An 18730-nucleotide genomic window follows, 5' to 3' on the forward strand; every position below is an offset into this window, starting at 1 on the left:
GCAGCACCAACACACGTGCAGCATATGACATCAGCACTCTGGGTTATCTCACGTTCTGTTGCTCTTTTCAAGTTTTTGTATTTCTTTTCATCACTGCTCGACAGCTCACCTAGTGATAATAAAATACAAAAAGCAAATAGTTTAAAAGCTATGATCACTTCAATTGTCACAGGGTGCAGGCACAACAAGAAAGTTCATCAGATCAATTACAAGAAACTGGCAATAGGAATGTAAATGAAAATTCGAAGATGTCAACAAGTTGAAAATGCGGGACCTTGTTCATCTTTCAACTGCTGTAGCTTATGCAGCTCGCTCTTCTCAGATGTGTCCAAATGCCGTACCTGAAAGCAACCACTTATATGAATTATCTTCAAAACAAGAAGGTAAAAGGGACAGAATGAATCAGAGAGTTACAGCGTGTCCCCACGTTTACTAACCTGGTAGTGAAGGGTTAAATGCTCTACAGGAGAACTTACAGCTTCCCTAGATTTTGCACAAAGGCGAACAACCTGACATCATAGTAGAAAGATTCAAAAGAAGCAGTGTACTCTTAAATTAAAATTTGATGGCGGTAACCTTCAAAAGAATAAATAAATAGGAGTATCAAGCGTCTTCCGAAAACCTTTTATAAAAAAACTGGACCGCGGAGGTTCAAGAGTTTACCTTTAAACCAGTAGCACTAATTTTTCCAGCTAGTTGGTCTACAGCAACATTACTTGGGGCACAAACGAGAACCTGTCACGCAGTAATAATAAATATCTGGTAGTCAACTTACAAAAAGCATCTTAAGGGGGTCGATAAAAATCAGCTTTACCTGTCCCTGGCCCTGTTTTGCCATGTGATACACAATTGCTGCAGAAGTCACAGTTTTACCCGTGCCAGGTGGACCTTGGATCAAGCTGATGGGCTTTTGAAGGACACTTTTTGCCGCATTAACCTGCCCAAGGATACGATAGAAACTGTTATAAATCCGTTTTATAGATAACAGATATCAATTACTCATTTTGTTACCAAAGCAAATGGGATCCAAAACAATTCTGAAAGTTCCAAGAAGACAGTTACGAGAAACATTCTTTGTGAACTTGAAAGCAATTGATTACCTGAGATGCATTCAGTTCTGGAAGACCAGGTACCCCAAAACGTCTAGGTAGTGTGTTACGAACCATCTGCGCCTCAACTTCATGTCCGAGCAACTGATGGTAAATATAACTTCAAAGAATACAAACAGAGTGATTTAGTGGTTAAATTAGCATGAAGTGACAAAGGGACACGCACCAAGAAGGAGATAGGCATTCCGTTGACTAACTTACCCACTCACACTTGTTTCATCTACCGCAAAGTTCTTCATTGCTCCCTGCATTCGATCAAAGCTTGTACTTTTCCAAACAAAATCAACACTGAATCCATGGTTCACGTCAATCGGAACTCCCTGCAGACGAGTAAGTAAGGTTGAACATATCTCTACATGTTGATGTCAAGAGCAAAGCTAACTAACAATGGAATTAAACTAACCTGATTAGCTCGGAGTTCAAGAGCAACCTCCTCTTGTGCCGTTAGCTTGATCTGGAGAATTTTTTTGAATCGTTAAGGACCTAAGCACTATATCAATTACAGGATCCACCCTACTAACAGAACAATATTATGTAAACCTAACAAAACCGAGAAAGAGGTATACCACATGTCCAACTGATTGCCAGGCTGGATGAGCAGCATCTCCCGAGTAGCGCAGACGTAGTTCATCACCCGGCACCAATCGTAATTCATTTTCCTCCTGCATCAAAAGTTCAAATCGGGAAATGTTCTAATCAAATCTTAATCGCGACGACTAGATTTTAACCACCTTCGGAAAGACGAAGTATGCAACACGCTTCTTGTTAAGACCAATATCCCACCGAACTGTGAGGTTTTCCTTGCTTTGAGACTCTTTCATCATCTACAGCAGAATCAAGATGATAAGCCCCAACATAACAAGTATAAAAGGGGCATGAAAAATAATCCCCAAAAAATATATGAATTACTAAATACACACCTTGTCATAGTCTGCTTCAAGCTTGATTAGAGGTGCAAACACATTTCGATACTGCAAACCACCAGAAAGGATAAGTGTAAAGAATAATACTAAGACTGACCACATCCAGTAATTTGGCATGATGAATTTGCGGTTTCTCTAACAGAGAGTTATTTTTTTTTTCCATATAAGGCAGAGAAAATCTATACCTGATATGCATCTTCATACTTAGGTTGAACAGGCTGAGGTTCATCGTCTACACCAGGTTTTTCAAGGTCTTCAAGAGTAGCATCCGGATTTGTCTTCCATAATTCCTCTATCTTGTTTATTTGCTGTGCGCTAATTTGGCGTGCCCGCAGCTGTTCCTGCTCTGATGGGACCTGTAAAAACAAGAGTTAATAATAGCTCTCACATGAGCATGTCTTGAAAAGAAGAAAAATGCAAGGACAGAAACTAACCTTAACAAGCCAGGGGAGGAAACACCTATCGTCAATCAAGGGACACCACTGACTTAGGTCCCAGTTCATATCCTTGAGGGCATTAACATTTAAACAAGGATCTCTACAGAGAAGGACGACGACACTGTCTGTCTTTGCTGAGATGAAACCGAGGAGAAAGACATTTCGACACCCACAGTTGTAGCATTCAAGAATTGTTTCCCCTAGTGGACTGTCTCTATGGAGACAAACTTCCTTGTGTTTAGCTCGAACCTTAAAAATAACCAACAGAAGGAAATATTGTTTAGAAGGGTAAATTCATCGCAATTACAGAATATCTCATAACAATGGTTCAGTAAACAAAGCAAACTAGATACATAATACCACCAGCCTTAACCACAACACGTCCATAAAATGAATTCCACAAAGGAAGGACGAGAAAGAAAAAAACAGATTACTAACCAGATGATTCACAATATGCGAGCCCGAGGTGTTCCCCCTTGAATTGCAGAACCACTTTCTACAGGAAGCCACATTACACCTAACCACGCAAGCAGGGTTCGAGATACCACAATACTTACAAGCGTGCTCCGTGAAATCATTCTGACCATAATCGAAACCATCATCATCTCCAGTCTCCTCGAAGTTCAAATTTCCGATACCAGCGGCCAATGCATCAACCTGAATACTACTACTAACACCACCACGTCCCGCTTTTGCACCATTCCCGGCAACGGCAGAGAGGGAAGAAGGTGACGAAGCCTCGGAATGATGATCCGCAGCAGCTCCTCCTCCACCACGATCGGAAGCGTCAGCGATTGAAATAGAATCAGATGGGGTAGGCCATGCCGTCGGTGATCCAAACTCCGGGTAATCAAACTCCGAATCACCTTGAGTATCGAATTCCAAAAAGTTATACGCGTCGGCCACCGTGTCAGGCTGCGATACGGTGTCAAAGAGATCGCTCTGTTGAGAATCCATTAGAAAAGAATCCGGGGAGAAATCAAGCTCCCTGGTTACGATCGTGTCGCTCTTCGACTCGTCTCTTCTTCAATTGCTTTTTTTTTTTCTTTCTCCAGTACGAACGAGAGAGTTAGGGCTAGGGTTATGCACAAGTGAAAACGGACCCTTACAAAAAGAAAAAAAAGGTTAGAGAGAAGAAGAAAGAGGGGCGCGTGGGGAAAAAAAATAATAATAATAAGTTGTGCGTTGTTTACACGCGCCGTGGTCTATGTGTTATGGGCTTTACGCTTTGGGCCCTTTCCCGAGAGGTTTAACAATTAACTTCTAGTCGGACACGGTGGCCGAACTAGAGTAAAAGTGGTAAGAGTATAGACAAATGTGGTTTGAGTAAAACATTCTTCCAAATTAAGGGCTTGAGATTGCGGAAGCAGACAGCTGCGGTTTTAAGTGTTATTAAACGTTTTGAATGATTGGTTTATCGTTTTAAAATGGAGGGGTTTGCAGGAGAACTAATCTAACACCTAAGTGGAACAAGATTTGTATTCCTCGTAAATGTACATTTCTAATGATCCATGTCACAAACTCTGCTCTTTGGAGTGTAAATAGTTTATTTCGGCTGTAGTTTCTTATTCCAATTTTGCAATGGGAAGCTGTTGCATTTAGCTGTCCTATGCTCGTGATTGTCCTTGTTGTTTTTTTGGATTTGTTTCGACTGTTCTTCATACCTTATGGTCCTTCCGTGTGGTCACGTTGGACAAACTCGTTCACCTCCGTCGCTAGGTGGAAAACCAGACTTTTAGATCTCATCACTTGTGGTTTTGAGTGAAGATGTTTAGATCAATTGAGCTATTTACTCCATACTTTTAAATCTCATCACTTGTTTATATAAGGTGTTGATATATTTGAGGAATTGAGTTCTTTTTCTTTTGATGCTAGAATTGGTATTGGTTCTGCATACACAGATTTATTTCTTTCCACTATTACTACTAATAATGGGACAATTTTAACCTTTTAAGAGTGTTCACATCAGCAAAGTTCACACTCATCTTAAAGAATGTCACGTCATCAGCAAATATTAGAGAAAAATAAGGAAAACAAGTAAAAAAAAAAAAACCAAGAAAAAAAATACACTTTCGAAAGAGTCTTTCTGGGCTTCTAGGTCCACTTAAAGCTTAATGGGCATTTTTGCTATGAACATGAGGACGACTTTCAACATTTACAGTTGAAGAGTTTCCTATTTTAGATTCTTCGGTATTGGAGATGTGATTTCTAAATCCATATAGAATTGTAAATAATGGAAATCAAAACATATGAAATTTGAAATAACAAGTTTTATCCTTGGATTTGAATTCTTCTATTTTACACTTTCAAATCCATTTAAAATATAATGTGGATTTTGAAATCCAAAAACAAATCATTAAGTGAATAACATGGGATTTTAACAAGTACTATGTTTTCACCCGCGGAACACTGCGAGACTAAATTATAAATTATTGTATTTTAAATAATAATTTTTAATTTATTTAGTTTTCAAATTTCTAATTAATTAACTTTTATCAAATTAACTTATAATTTTGTTTAGAATGATTTTTCATTCTTCTTATGTTTTATAAAGTTTAGAACCTAATTACATTAAATTTGTTTTTAGATAGAATATAAAATTTCAAAACACTTAGTTTTGTTTTCTAGTATTAAACAGAGGTATATGCCTATATGGTATGTATGTGTATACAATTTTTTTTTGGAATATTAAGATTGTGTTGTAGTATGTATAATATTTTGTAGTTCATATACTAAATAATTTATAAAGTAATTTTCCAAACTATGACTACAAATCTATAGTATATGAAATAAACTAATAATTTTAGTGTTGGTTCTATAGTCCAAACCCATCATGCTAGGCGGATCACGCAACATGTTCAAAGATTTTAAATCCGCAAAAACTCATCATACGAAACCCATGAAAGTAAAATATAGTATGTGAGACTAAAAATCACTTTTTATCTAGTCAATTTTTCAAATTTTTATCAAGTAAAGAACAATACTTGGGTTCACTCTTAGGGGTAAACCTCTTCATTCACCTTCTTATAAAATAAGGAAATAAAATTTGTATATATTTGCAATTATGTTTGTTACCTTTTAAAACACTTAGTTTTTATTAAAAAAATCGAATATAAGTAGAATTAATTTGTTTATTAAATTAATAATTAATGTCAATGACATATTTATAAATAGATTTGAACTTCAGGATTTATTTCATAATTGTCTCCAAAAATGTATATATAAGATTTGTAAATTATATAACCAATAACACATAATTTTGATAAATATTTTAAAATCAATGATTAAATAACACATGATTTTTGTTTGGATTTCCAAATCTTTTAAAATCATAGAACCAATAACCCCACCTTCATAAAACCAATAACCCCACCTCTGGCATTATGATTTGTTTCATCTTCTTTGTGTTCTTTCTCCCTCTTAGTATAGATTATACGTTTTCGGATTACAAGACTGAAGAGCCTCGCCTATTGGAAACAGCAAACCAAATCAATGGTACGTAATTTGACGAGCATAGACGATAAGTGATTTGAGAGAACGAAATGCAACGACAGCCCCTATGGTCATTCGTCGTACTAGAGAGATGGCGATGGAAACCCTAGAAAATGATCCACCAAAAATCAAGGTAAAACAAAGTCTGCAATTGTCCACAAAAACATCATTATGCTTCTTCATCTACATTAATAGGTTAATAGTCATTTGTTTAAATTTTAGGCTTTCTATCTACCTTTTGGAGTTTGAGGTTATGTATTGATAAGGTCCTAAACACAACACCGATTCAAACATTCAGTTTAGCAAATTGAATTATTTAGAAGTAGATTCTTAAACGATATATACGATCTACCGTGGTTGTTCTGTTTTGAAATTGGTTAGGCCTGCTATTATCTTTGTTTACGAAATATCTAAATAAAGAAAAGATGCATTGCTGTTCATTTTTTTTTTCTGGACTTCAAAGTCTGGATACCAATAAAAAAGAATGTGGTTGAGTTATATGTATAGTTAATCCAAATATTGAAATTGCGTTTCATATAACTTGTGGATTGGTGCTTTCATTTCTTTCTAAATCTTTCAAAGAAAAAGATGGACATGTTCATGTGGAATATTGAGTCTTCGATTAATCCTGCAAAGAATAAGAACAATCACTGTGAGGCAAAAAAAAAAGAGAAGAAGAACAATCACAAAAAGAGGAAGAAGACGCAAAGAGGAGTCAACGACAAGAAAAAACAAGGTTAACCAAGAAGACAAGTGAAATTGTTGAGACTTAAGTTAAGAAGTAATGGGGCTAATTATTTAGTTAGGCTCAAATGAGTAAATGTGTTGTGCTAGTTAATGTCTAAAATCTAAGTGTAGTTTTTGATGTGGTGTAAGCATGAGTAGTGTGGCTTGTGTAAGAGCCTAAGATCTAGAAGTAAGGTCTAGAGTGTGGCTTGTGTAGTTTGTATGAGTACAACATTTTCTTCCTCTCTACAATAAAGAAACTAAAACAGAGTGTAACAAAGAGAGAAAGAGAAGAAAAAAAAAACCTCTGAGAAAGAAACAAAGGCTAAAAGTGGGAATATCAACAGTTCAACACACCTAGAGAATTAACACAACTCTAAATGATTCTTATATTTGGATATAATCACACATGCCACCAATCAAGAAAAAAACAAGAATGCTCAAATTGTTTACCAGATTGTGCTGTAACCTTACCTTATCTCCATGCGAACATATCTCAGTCAATTGTGTCATGAGAGTTCCTCTTTATATTTCGTGTGTTTTGATGTTTAGTGATTACATACATCGGCAACTTAGATAATAGTCGATTGACCATCAATAATAACTCAGTTCCAAAGATATACCAAATTTAAATATTAAATATTACTTTATATTAAGTTTATAATCTTTTTCTTCACCTCCAATAATACCATACATGCTTAGTTATAATGTCAGATACAAAATAACGTATTTTTTACATATAAAAAAAAATCAATTTAGATTTCATAAATACATAAACTAACTCAATTGTCAAATGTCTTTCCGAGTGTAGCTCCGAGTTTCACAGTCAACATCATTATCTCGAAAGGGAAGACAAAACTCTGTGACCTTTAAGTAGCTAAAAAATAATAACATGGGTGCATTCATTCATACAACTATTACACCTTCCAAAACCAAACAACCTTTAATTACAATAATCCAAACAATGGAAAAATAAAACAGATATTAACAAACTAATATATATATATATATATATATATATATATTAATAAAAAAATAAATACAAAACCAAAAAACCATGCCTCAACAAAATTAACAAACAAAATGTAATCAAACACATTACATAAATTTTAAACAAATCTAAAAAATAATATATACATATATACACAATGCACTAAATAACCACAAAATTAAAAAAAAAAACAACAAAGAATGTAATGAAGCAAGTATAAGTATGCAAAAAACACACAGGACAAGCACAAAAAAAAAAACCAGTTACATGTAAAAAACCCCCAATATGTATGGAAACGATCTTCAGACGTAAAACAATCACTACAAAAAAATGATGGTTTTACATCATTTATTTCATTTGTTTGTATCATGTTTAAATGATGTTAAAATAATTTGCATTACTTAAACAAATGATTTACATTTTGTTGATGCAAATAATTTGTATCATTTGAAATAAATATTTGTTTCAATTACTGAATTGATGTTCATTTACATCACTTATAAAAAATGTTGCAAGTCTTACATCATTTTTACTAAATTGATATAAAATATTTGCATCATTTATCAAAACTAATGTAAAATAGTTATACCATTTTTAAAAGCATGATGTTAAAATCAATATTATAATAAATTATATGAAAATATTTTTTCTGTAGTAAAATATTTAATTATTTATATTTTCAATCATATTTGTTTATATATTATATTGATATCTATAGTATATATTATTTCTACTATATTTATGATGGGTCCACAATTAGTTGTTATCCCACTAAACTTAAGTAATGGCAATCAAATAGGTTTAAGTATTTATAATAGATAGATCTCACCTCTCCTTAAGAAGTGGTCGATGTGGGATTGTAAAAATCCCACCTTAACTACCAACGAAAAAAAAAAAAATATTGACAACAATAAAAAATAAGTAATTACATTAATTCATTAATTCTTTCCTTGGTTTTTTGTTGACAATAAATAAATAAGTAAGTTATTTTTGATTATAGCTAGTGTAAATTAACATCAGTTTTTATCGATATAAATTTTGTATCATATTAAAAAGTGATTTCAATAAAATTAAAAGATTCATCAATTATCTAAATGATGTGAATCTATAATTTATATCAATTTTTTAAAAAGTGATACAAACGCATACAGGTTAAATCAATTTTATTTAATTGATGTCAAATTAGTTTATTAAAACATCACTTTAATAACTGATGCTTAATTATATTTATTTGTTTCATTTTTAAATAAGTAATTCAAAGTAACATTACTTAATTTTATGATACAATTTAAGTGATACAATACACCTATTTTTTTGTAGTGAATAAACAACAAATAAAAACAAAACTACATTCCAACTCTATAGTTTTGATGCAAATAAACGTGAAACAAACCTGTGCGTAGCCGGGTGTAGTCCCTAGTAATAAATAAAAACATAAGAGGAGTGTAAAAGCATCACGAGTTCTGTACAAAGAGACAACAACCCTCATACACCTGTAAGAATTCTTAATTGCACAAACTACAAAACCATTTAATATTTTGTTATACTAAACCAAAATGGCAATATTTCATAAGAGGTTAAAGAAAAATAAATATAGATGTAAAAGTTTCTTTGGGTAAGGGACGATCATTGACAGTTTGCCTCGATGTAAATGTCCAAATCATGATTACATTATGTAGATGTGATGAAAATGTATCTTTTTAAACTTGCATACGAAGTTGACGAGGTAAAATTTTAAAAATTAAAACAAATTAAGAAAATTCAGGGAATCTTTAGTTGTGATGACAGTAAGAAATATCAAATGAAAATTGGGATACTAATTGATCAACATCATCATCGTCATCTTCCACATGTTTTTTAAAAAGAAAGAAAAAGCTTTGTCCTCTTAACAATTTTCTCCTCATTTCATCTTCCCCAAGTTAATAAAAGCTTATGAACTCTTCAAAAAAAATTCTACATTTTATCTTCTTGATATATTATGTCTAGCATGCTTTTCCTCATTTTCTTTCTATCCATCATCTCTCCAATTCAATTGGAAATGTGACAAGTTCTCAAAGTTTCCCACCAAAGGATACATTATGGTGTTCAAGGTATCTCTTCAAGGTTGTGGAAGGTTCACAAAGATCCAAGATGCCATTGATGCAAGTATTGACTCAAGTGTAACAAAGACCCTCGTACTCATTAATCTTGGCATCTATAGGTTAGTCTTTCACTCTAATCTTCTTCTTTTTGCTTATAATATTTAGATTTGTTGTCTAATCATATTTGTATTTTTTGTTAGGGAGAAAGTTTTTTTTTGCATATTTTAAGTATGTTTTAAGCATATGTTAAGCATTTTTTGTGCAATTTTCTTAGATATTTAACACTTACATCATATATGATATATTGTATGTGTGTATATATATATATATATTTATTTATTTATATGTTCATATATCAAATGTGTACACAAATATAATATCCTTTATCTTATAAATCACAAGTCACCTGTCCAATAAAAACTTGCCACGTCAAAAAATTTTCTTCTAATTTAAACCAAAAAAAAAACATTTACCCACTTGGAAAGGGAGACGAAAACCGCTGACCAGAAAAAAAAAATGTGTAAGGAAAGGAAAGAACCATAAACCTTTAATGATATTAAGCCCATAACAGAAACGTTAGCCCATAGCTTATTGGCCAAGATCTAATCTAAAGATAATTTTTTTTTGGTAAAGGAGAAGATCTAATCTAAAAAGATAATGATCATCAAATAATACGATCTAAATGTAATGCTGATTTTTTGCAACTCAATGCAAAGGTTGACAAGAAGAAGAAAAAAAGATACAATAAGGGAAAAGTGTGAAATAGAAAAGAAAAAAATATGTACTCAGTTAACATTTTAGGGTTTTTTTGTTTCTTGGAAAATAAAAATAACATTTTTATGTGACTATTTGTGCTCTTCAATGACTTTACAAAAGTGGCCGCACATAAGTCTATTTCATTACCATGTATAGTGTGATACTGATATGTATCCCAAATTGTATGATCTTAAGGGATTCATACATAGCCTTGTACTGTCTATTTCTTTATTTTTGATTAAAATGCACCAAATTATGGATCAATGTTAATTAATGATGGATCCTGTTCTTAAATAATTTTCAATATATATATATGTATCTGCAAGCATCAACACTCACCACACATTTGTTTTTTTATTTTTGCTTGATCATAGAGGAAAGTTGCATCAGTAGAGAAAATCAAATAAAGATGGGTCGTAACAGTTTTGTTATCATTCTCATTATCGTCTCTCTTTTCGGACTCCACCAATGTAAGAAGTGATTCAATCCTTTTTTCTCCAAACCCCAGGAATTCAATTCATTGTTGCCACATGATAACTTTTTAAACTTTTAACCTAATGCTTGTAGGTCAAGACGATGATCCCGATCATCCAAAGGGAATAGAAAGATGCTTTCAACACTTTATGGGAGAGCCATGGCAACTCGAGTTTTTGTGTTGTATCGAAGATATTACCGTTTGCTTCCCTTTCGGCGAACCAGAAAATTGCCTCAAGCAATGTCCGCCGCTACGAAAAGGTGAAGCACCGTCTCCTTCACCTGGTGCAACACTGCCCCCTCTATGAATGCTCAATGATTAAGCTCCCTAGCCTTTTTATATTATGTACTCTCCTGACCCACATGAGAGGTCTATTACAATGTCATCAATAAGTCATTAAAGCCAAAATCAGTTTTGCTTGCTTCTCTGTTCTGCTTCATGTTCTGTTTTCTTATTGATTTCCAGTTTGGTTTTCTTCTGATATGATTTGTTTCCGGGAGTTTCGGTTATATTGATGATGTTCTACAACATCAACACGTACGATGAGAACGATGAGGTCATGGGCAACGAAAACATAAGAGAAGATGTTTCTTTTTGTGTTTCTGTTCCTAGAGTTCTGAATGAGGATCACACCGAGGTGAAGCTAAAGCGGGTAGTAGAAGTAAGTTAAGAAAAGGCTGATCACAGTCATGAGAATGGAGGTGAGAGTACATTTTGGTCATGTTAGAGAAGATGCAATGCGTAAGGAAAACAATACACATCAAGATTAAAAACTGGTTTATATGCAACAGAGAAAAATGATGCATGCAATAGATATAAGGCATCGTTGCTTAATTGTTGCGTACATTGACTCACCTGACCTGTTTCTATTGAGTGTTTTCAGTTGGATCAGAACTCAGAAGTTCACATGGCTTACAGTTGATTAGAAATATCTCCTTGAGGCTATCTTTTTGGCAAATCATATCTCCAATCCAAACTCTTTGGTATTCTGACTCTTCTCTGGTGTTTCCACAAGAAACTACTACACCCTAATGTAAAGGTTCTGTTTTCACTTTTCAGACTGCAGAAAACAGCAAAGGCAAGTCTATTTGTTTTTCTTTCTGAATATAAAAACTGTAAATCACGAGTAACACCAGTCACTTACTCACCTATGTGCAGAGCGTTGATGAAAAACATAGACGAACGAGCTTCAAGGAGAGAAGTTTGATTGAGAGTTACTTACAAGTTACAACTGGAAGCAACCTCCTCCAATCCTCGTGTGCATTTGTTCAGGGCCTCACTCGCTCATGCATCTTCATTTGATTTTGTGATGATATGGATATAAATCATGTCTTTATGAACAGATCACACGCACATGTGTACTGTGGTTGACAAGAATGGGCAATTGGAATGTGCAGGAGAGAACCATTCTTGTCAACCAAAAGTACCTCGAGAAAAGAGGCAGGTATGATATATTGATTTTGTCGTCAAGAATAATTGAATCTCGAGATGATCGCCGACGTTGACGACAAAAGAGCCAGGTATGGGATCAACAGTGACCCACTCGTATACTATACTAGAAGTCATCCGGCACGGATTTAGTTTACATTGTTGTTTCAATTTTAGTAATTTGGAGATTATTAGCTTTATTTGTTTACTCAACAATGGTTATTTTTATGATTTTAAAAATATATTGATCATATTTTTTTTTTTTGGGTTCATTTGTTAGAATTTAGTCATTTTATATATTGAAAATGAATATTTTTGAAAATGAACAACATGAAAGGCTATTATCGAAAATTGACATAGGAAAATGAATATTATTGAAAACGCGCTGTTTGATACTAAGATTCCTAAAAATATGTGATACCAATATACTACTCAAAAGTATATATAGAAGTCAAATTAATCAGATATAGTATAGAAAAATGCAACTCATATTTTACCATGAGATAAAAAGTCATCACAAGCTTAACAACATGGTTTTTAAATCATATGATAGTAACATACAATTTTCCTTTTTTATAATAGTTTAAAATACATTTGTTTCTTAAAGATGAAGACTAATAAGAAACTAAATGTACAATGGAGAGACTCATATGCATCGTCCAATAAGAAGAAGTTTTAGTCTGCTTTACCACATTAGTACCCAAAAGAAAAAAAAATAGAGATTCTAAAATATAAGAAAGGAACAAAACCGAACATGTTCAACATATAAAATCATGATAGTTCATTTTTTCATGATGTAGTAATATTACACAATCAACAAACACGACAACTTGAAGTAAAAATAAAATATGGTTCAAGACTGGACCCATAGGTCAAGCAAGTGAAGCCAAGAATTAGGGCATCAATTTTCTCGGGCATATTTTAGACCAAAAGTGTTAGGTCTTTTATGTAGGAAAAAAAATTATAAGTTCACTTATTATTAGATTTTTTCTATAACTTCAAAAAAAAAATTTAGAAGTTCAAATTTTTTATAAGAAAACAGTATATTATTCATGTAGATATATTCAATTTACAGATGAAATTTTATTAGGTTTATATAAAAACCTATTTCATCTTTTGAATTGTTGGTGAATGAGCATTAGATTAATATTAATTAAACTTGTTGCTACTGAGATTTAAAGTAAAATTTAATCAAGAAAAACAAATTTCAAACTCTAATAAAAAAGTTTCCATATTCGAAAAGTTTTAAAACAACAATGAGTTATTAGGCAATATGATATTTATTTTCGTATAAATGTTTAAATGAACACGAAAACATTGAAAAGACAAAGAAAAATATGAGCACACAAAACGAACTACAATATAGAAATAATGAAAATAATTTTTTATATTACTATTTCAATAATTTTATTTACAATAATAAAAAGGGTTTAAAAAAAAATTGATGTATGGCATCCAAAATTGCCGGACCGACCCATGGAGAGTAGGAAAAATATGCATAAAACTCTAATGAATAAATAAAATTTTCAAACATTTTCACATAATTTTTTTCTTTGTAGTATTAATGCGAACAACAAACATGATAACCTGCAAAAAAATTTTAAAAAATTATTCAACAATACCTATTAAAATTTGGAAAGATATATAAAAATAATATAATTCTTCATGAGAACATAATGGCTGAAATTAAATAATAATGAATGAAAAATTGTGTTAAAAGGCGAGTAATTAGGGATTGAATTCTAATTTTATGGAAAACGTAATGAATTCTACTTTTATGGAAAAAAATTTGGTAAGATCTAATGAGCAATAAAAGAGTAAGCAATTATCAAATTACTTACGCAAAACATCCCACCAGTACATTATATAAGATTAAAGACCATAAACTAAGCAGGAATGAAAACCCAAAATTTAAAATTTGAGCCAAAAATTTATGAACTGATAAGAGAATTTTGAGAACACATAAACATCCCACAATCAAACATAATCTAGAATCATTTATTCCCCATGAATCATACATAAGATTGAAACCCATATTTATCATTTCAGAATAAACTATCATCAATTTTTCCTAAGATGAAACCACAAACTGATAAATAGTGGCTTTAGATATGAAAAGGCGTATAACAGTACAACTGGCTCTTATTGAAGAAGGAAAAAAGAAATCTTGAGAGTTTTGTTTTTTTTTAATGGACCAGTAGTTACTAATGACCAAACAAATCTTGTTGTCCAAACAACAAATAAGACCGATGTTAGATAGATAACACGCCAAGTGTCATCTCCTTAGCAAAAGTTGAGAAAAACCATAACATATTATATAAGATAGTCATAATTGGTATCATAATCGTATGACGACTCCAAGTCTTGGTGTAACTATACACCTTTTTCAAAAAAAAAAAATACTTTCATAGATAAATCATTGTAACAATGCGTTTGAAGACAAGAAATAGCGATGTATCTATTTGGTCGATGCCAATATTTTCATTTAATTTCTCTATCAATATATAACCTTATATCGCTTACACTCAAAGAACCTTATACAGTATTTGTCTTGAGAAACACATGAAATCAACAATTAACCATTGGATTCTTAATCCCACCATTGATGCTCCAGCATGATTCATGAAGCTCCCCATTAACTTTTGGCCAGATCAGATTTCACATATATCTTCCTTGATCCTCTGAAGTCATTGCATCATATCTTGCGGATGGAGATTAACTCCAATTGACAAAGCAGTCAGTTGCACTAAATTCCTTGCAAATATATTATTACAAAGTCTCCTAAAAAAAGCTCTACCTTCTTCTACTCTATTGGGAAATTGTCTCACAAAACTTCCAGCAGGCACACACTTTTTCTTAATTTATATTAACACACTAGATTAGAATCCGATATACTGCAGGGTAATTTATTTGTAACAAAAAAAAAATAATTATAAGTTGTATTTGTTTGCTTTGTTTAATATTATAATTGTACAATAATTGTTAATTTTATGGTTTAACACGCATAATACCACAGAATAATTTGTTTTTACATAATATGAATTTAATCAACTTAATTAGATATGCATATTTCTCTAATATCGATAGTGTTAACAAAATAATGAAATGATGTTTTAGCCGTATAGCACCAAATTAATAATATTTTAAATTTATATCAATATGAAAAAACCCGTTCCACCATATAACTCCGTCCTGAGTTTTCTTTTTAAATTCGTAGTATATCATCTTAATTTTTTTTAATATTTATTATTTTGCATTATAAATAATAGATTGAGTTAGTATGATATTAATTATGATTGTAACCATTTACATTTTATAAGACTGACACTTCTTATAAAGTTTAAATATATTATTAATATTTTAATAGTCTTACAAATTTTAACTTTTTTAATTGTTGAAATATTTATCATATTTAAACTTCTTATAAAGTATAAATATTTATAATATTTTGAAACTTTTTAAAAGTTTAAATTCTTTGAAATAAAGAACCATAATAAACCAAATAAAACTTTTAAATTTGAATGCATGATAAATCAATCTTCCTACTCATTCATATTCTGAATCATTTTTGGTTTCTTTTATATTATGACCTGAACCATTGCTTATTTTAAGCAATGTTATCCATATTTTTTTATTCATTGATTGAGTAATATGTATTTATTTTAAAATTTTTGAATTACATCATATGCAGAAAAAAATACAATTATTTTAAATAAATGTATTCAATAATAATTCAAAATGAAATTTAAATATAAAGTCTAATAAAAGTGAAAGGAAATCATATAATTATATATATTTGAGATTTGACTTAGGTAGAAAGATTTTATTATTTTTAAAAATCTTACCTATAATTGATTTTGAAATTTTGGTAATTAATATTAAAGACCTATGTTGCATGGAAACTCTTTTTGAGGTGCGTTTCTCGTTTCTGAAACGTTTCGGAAACGGAAACTCGTGGAAACTCGGAAACAAGTCACAGAAACACGATTCCTAAAAATCTCTGTTTGGAAACACGATGGAAACTCCATTTCCGTTTTGGAAACGCGACGAAAACTCTTTTTTATAATTTCAAAATTTAATAAATAAATAATTTGAAAATATAAGTATTCATGATACATATAATGAAAAACAAAATAATATAATTAGTAGCTTAAAAGTTAAAATCCCTAAATATATGGCGATGCTGGTCAAAAAATTGATTTTGAACGTTTATTTTTTTACAGTTTTACTTTTAACTAAACTATTTAATATTTCTGTTTTGAATTTGTGTTGTTTCAAATTTTTTTTAATATAGTTTTTATGTTTGGAGACTTATTATATCTATATATATATATATCTGTATAGACATATATATATATATATATATATATATATATGTTTCCTACACGTTTCCATTATTTAATTTTTGAAAAAAAATCGTTTCCCGTTTCCGAAACGTTTCGTTTCCGCGTATCCGTTTCCGTTTCCATACAACCTAGTTAAAGACAATAACATTGAATGGTAATTGAAATTTTGAGGATTTATTTGTAAAAAGTGGTGCAAATATACTACTATAAATATTCATGACGGGTTATGCAGTTGCTTGGTCAGAACGCAACGCCCGTAACTTCTCGAATCCATCTGTTTTTGAAAACTTTTGACACTGATATTTGCAGACATCTGTTACTCGAGATCTATTGTCCCTTTTCTTATTTCAGTAACTGTTAAGTCTCCAACGTTGTTACGTCTTCATGAGTTTATGGTAGATTTACGGTAGTATATATAACTTAGTCACCACTATGCTTCAAATAAATCACTCTACTATAACGTTTATATGTCAAACTTCATTATGTATGATGTCATTTAAGTTAAGTCTGCCATTTTAGTCTAATTTTTTTTCTCATCTCTATCATAATGACTTAACTCTACCACCACATGCGGAGTTTTTTTTGTGTGTGCACCAAATATATATTAATCAACCAAAGTTTTCAATATACACACTTAGACAGTTCTTCGCAATAGAGTCAGCTAGTACATTTGCTGCTTTCGGAATAAACGACAGGTGAAACTAGCAAAAGAATCCAGCGTTAAGAGGATATCCGAAATTACTCCATGGAGTTCCAAAATAATTGATAGAGAGTTTATAGCTCCAACCAATTGTAGACAGTCAGACTCCAGGTAGAGGTGATCAACACCTAGTCTGACTGCATCTTGAATTGCAGCTCTACACGCAAGGCTTTTTGCCATACGAGCTGAAGAAACATTTTCGCAGATCGCTGAGTGGTGGGATAGGGTCCCAGAATCCCAGATCCGCTACTTTTAGATCTGACCGCCAGACTGCATCTGAAGTACAGATCATACTCCGTCTTCCTTGAGGTTGGATAAACCTGGTAGGTGGCGTAATAGGTCGGGCCGTTTCAGACTTTGCTCTTGTGCCCCAAACCATTCTTTTGCATCAGTAATGGCTTTGATCATGGTTTCCTGAGCCCCGAACAGTCGATTGTTAAAGACCCCCTGGTTTCTTGCCTTCCATAGGTTCCAGCAAACCCATGGTGCCAAGGGACCCTCACTTATCCCCGACGGAGGAAGACAGAGGAGGTTGTTGGCTATACATAATCCTGATCTTACACTGTCCACTTGAATATAAGGAAGCTCCTGTGTCAGAGGAGCGTAACTCCACACCTCCTTTGCAAACGTACAGAGAAAGAGCAAATGCAGTATAGATTCCGCCTCTCCACACCACATGCGGAGTTATAATGCAGATTTGTGTATTAATATCCGCAACTTTACAGGTAGAGTTCTAGTAAAAGTATATATTTGATATAATGCGCATATTAATTTTGATATAATGCGCATATTAATTTTTATATGAAAATTATATTTTTATTTATCGAGATAAAATGAATGGAACTAAATTTCAATTTTATTTAATTGTATTGCACAATGAAGTTTAAATCGATATGTGGAATATGTACTAATTAAAGTTCAAATAATTTTAGAAAAACTCAACCTAAATTTTTATACGTATTTACGTGGTAGGTTGTTTATACATCCTATTAATCAATTATCATACCACTGCCACATTTGTTGAACATACGAAATTTTATAGAACCAACTTAACAAATTCTAAGTTCAGGATTTGTGTATAACGGAAAACAAAAAAAATTCCTTAGTTCCCTTTTTGAGCAGTTTATTTATATAATATACCAAGCCAAAATTAAGAAACAAAATTCAGAGCAACCAAAACCATACAAAAAAATAGATAGATTACAAAAATAGAAAAGAATGAACGAAAAACAACCACACGTACATATAAGGAAATGGAAGCCATCC

At 32.0% G+C, this 18730-nt stretch overlaps 1 protein-coding gene across 1 annotated transcript in view; it reads right to left on the bottom strand.

Annotated features, from left to right (window-relative positions):
* LOC104728505 (regulator of nonsense transcripts 1 homolog) overlaps positions 1 to 3572 on the bottom strand; it is a 7492-nt gene extending 3920 nt beyond the window's left edge. Inside the window, exons 1-14 of the mRNA XM_010447471.2 lie at positions 2908 to 3572; positions 2467 to 2718; positions 2218 to 2388; positions 2030 to 2080; positions 1841 to 1933; positions 1676 to 1771; positions 1513 to 1563; positions 1311 to 1429; positions 1101 to 1209; positions 815 to 937; positions 664 to 735; positions 438 to 509; positions 275 to 341; positions 3 to 109 (exon numbers count right to left, since the gene is read on the bottom strand). Of these exons, the coding sequence (XP_010445773.2) occupies positions 3 to 109; positions 275 to 341; positions 438 to 509; positions 664 to 735; positions 815 to 937; positions 1101 to 1209; positions 1311 to 1429; positions 1513 to 1563; positions 1676 to 1771; positions 1841 to 1933; positions 2030 to 2080; positions 2218 to 2388; positions 2467 to 2718; positions 2908 to 3426 (1902 nt within the window). The 5' untranslated portion in view covers positions 3427 to 3572. The remainder of the gene's footprint in view (positions 1 to 2; positions 110 to 274; positions 342 to 437; positions 510 to 663; positions 736 to 814; positions 938 to 1100; positions 1210 to 1310; positions 1430 to 1512; positions 1564 to 1675; positions 1772 to 1840; positions 1934 to 2029; positions 2081 to 2217; positions 2389 to 2466; positions 2719 to 2907) is intronic.

The sequence above is a fragment of the Camelina sativa genome, chromosome 11 (assembly GCF_000633955.1).
Source record: "Camelina sativa cultivar DH55 chromosome 11, Cs, whole genome shotgun sequence".
Lineage (NCBI taxonomy): Eukaryota > Viridiplantae > Streptophyta > Magnoliopsida > Brassicales > Brassicaceae > Camelina > Camelina sativa.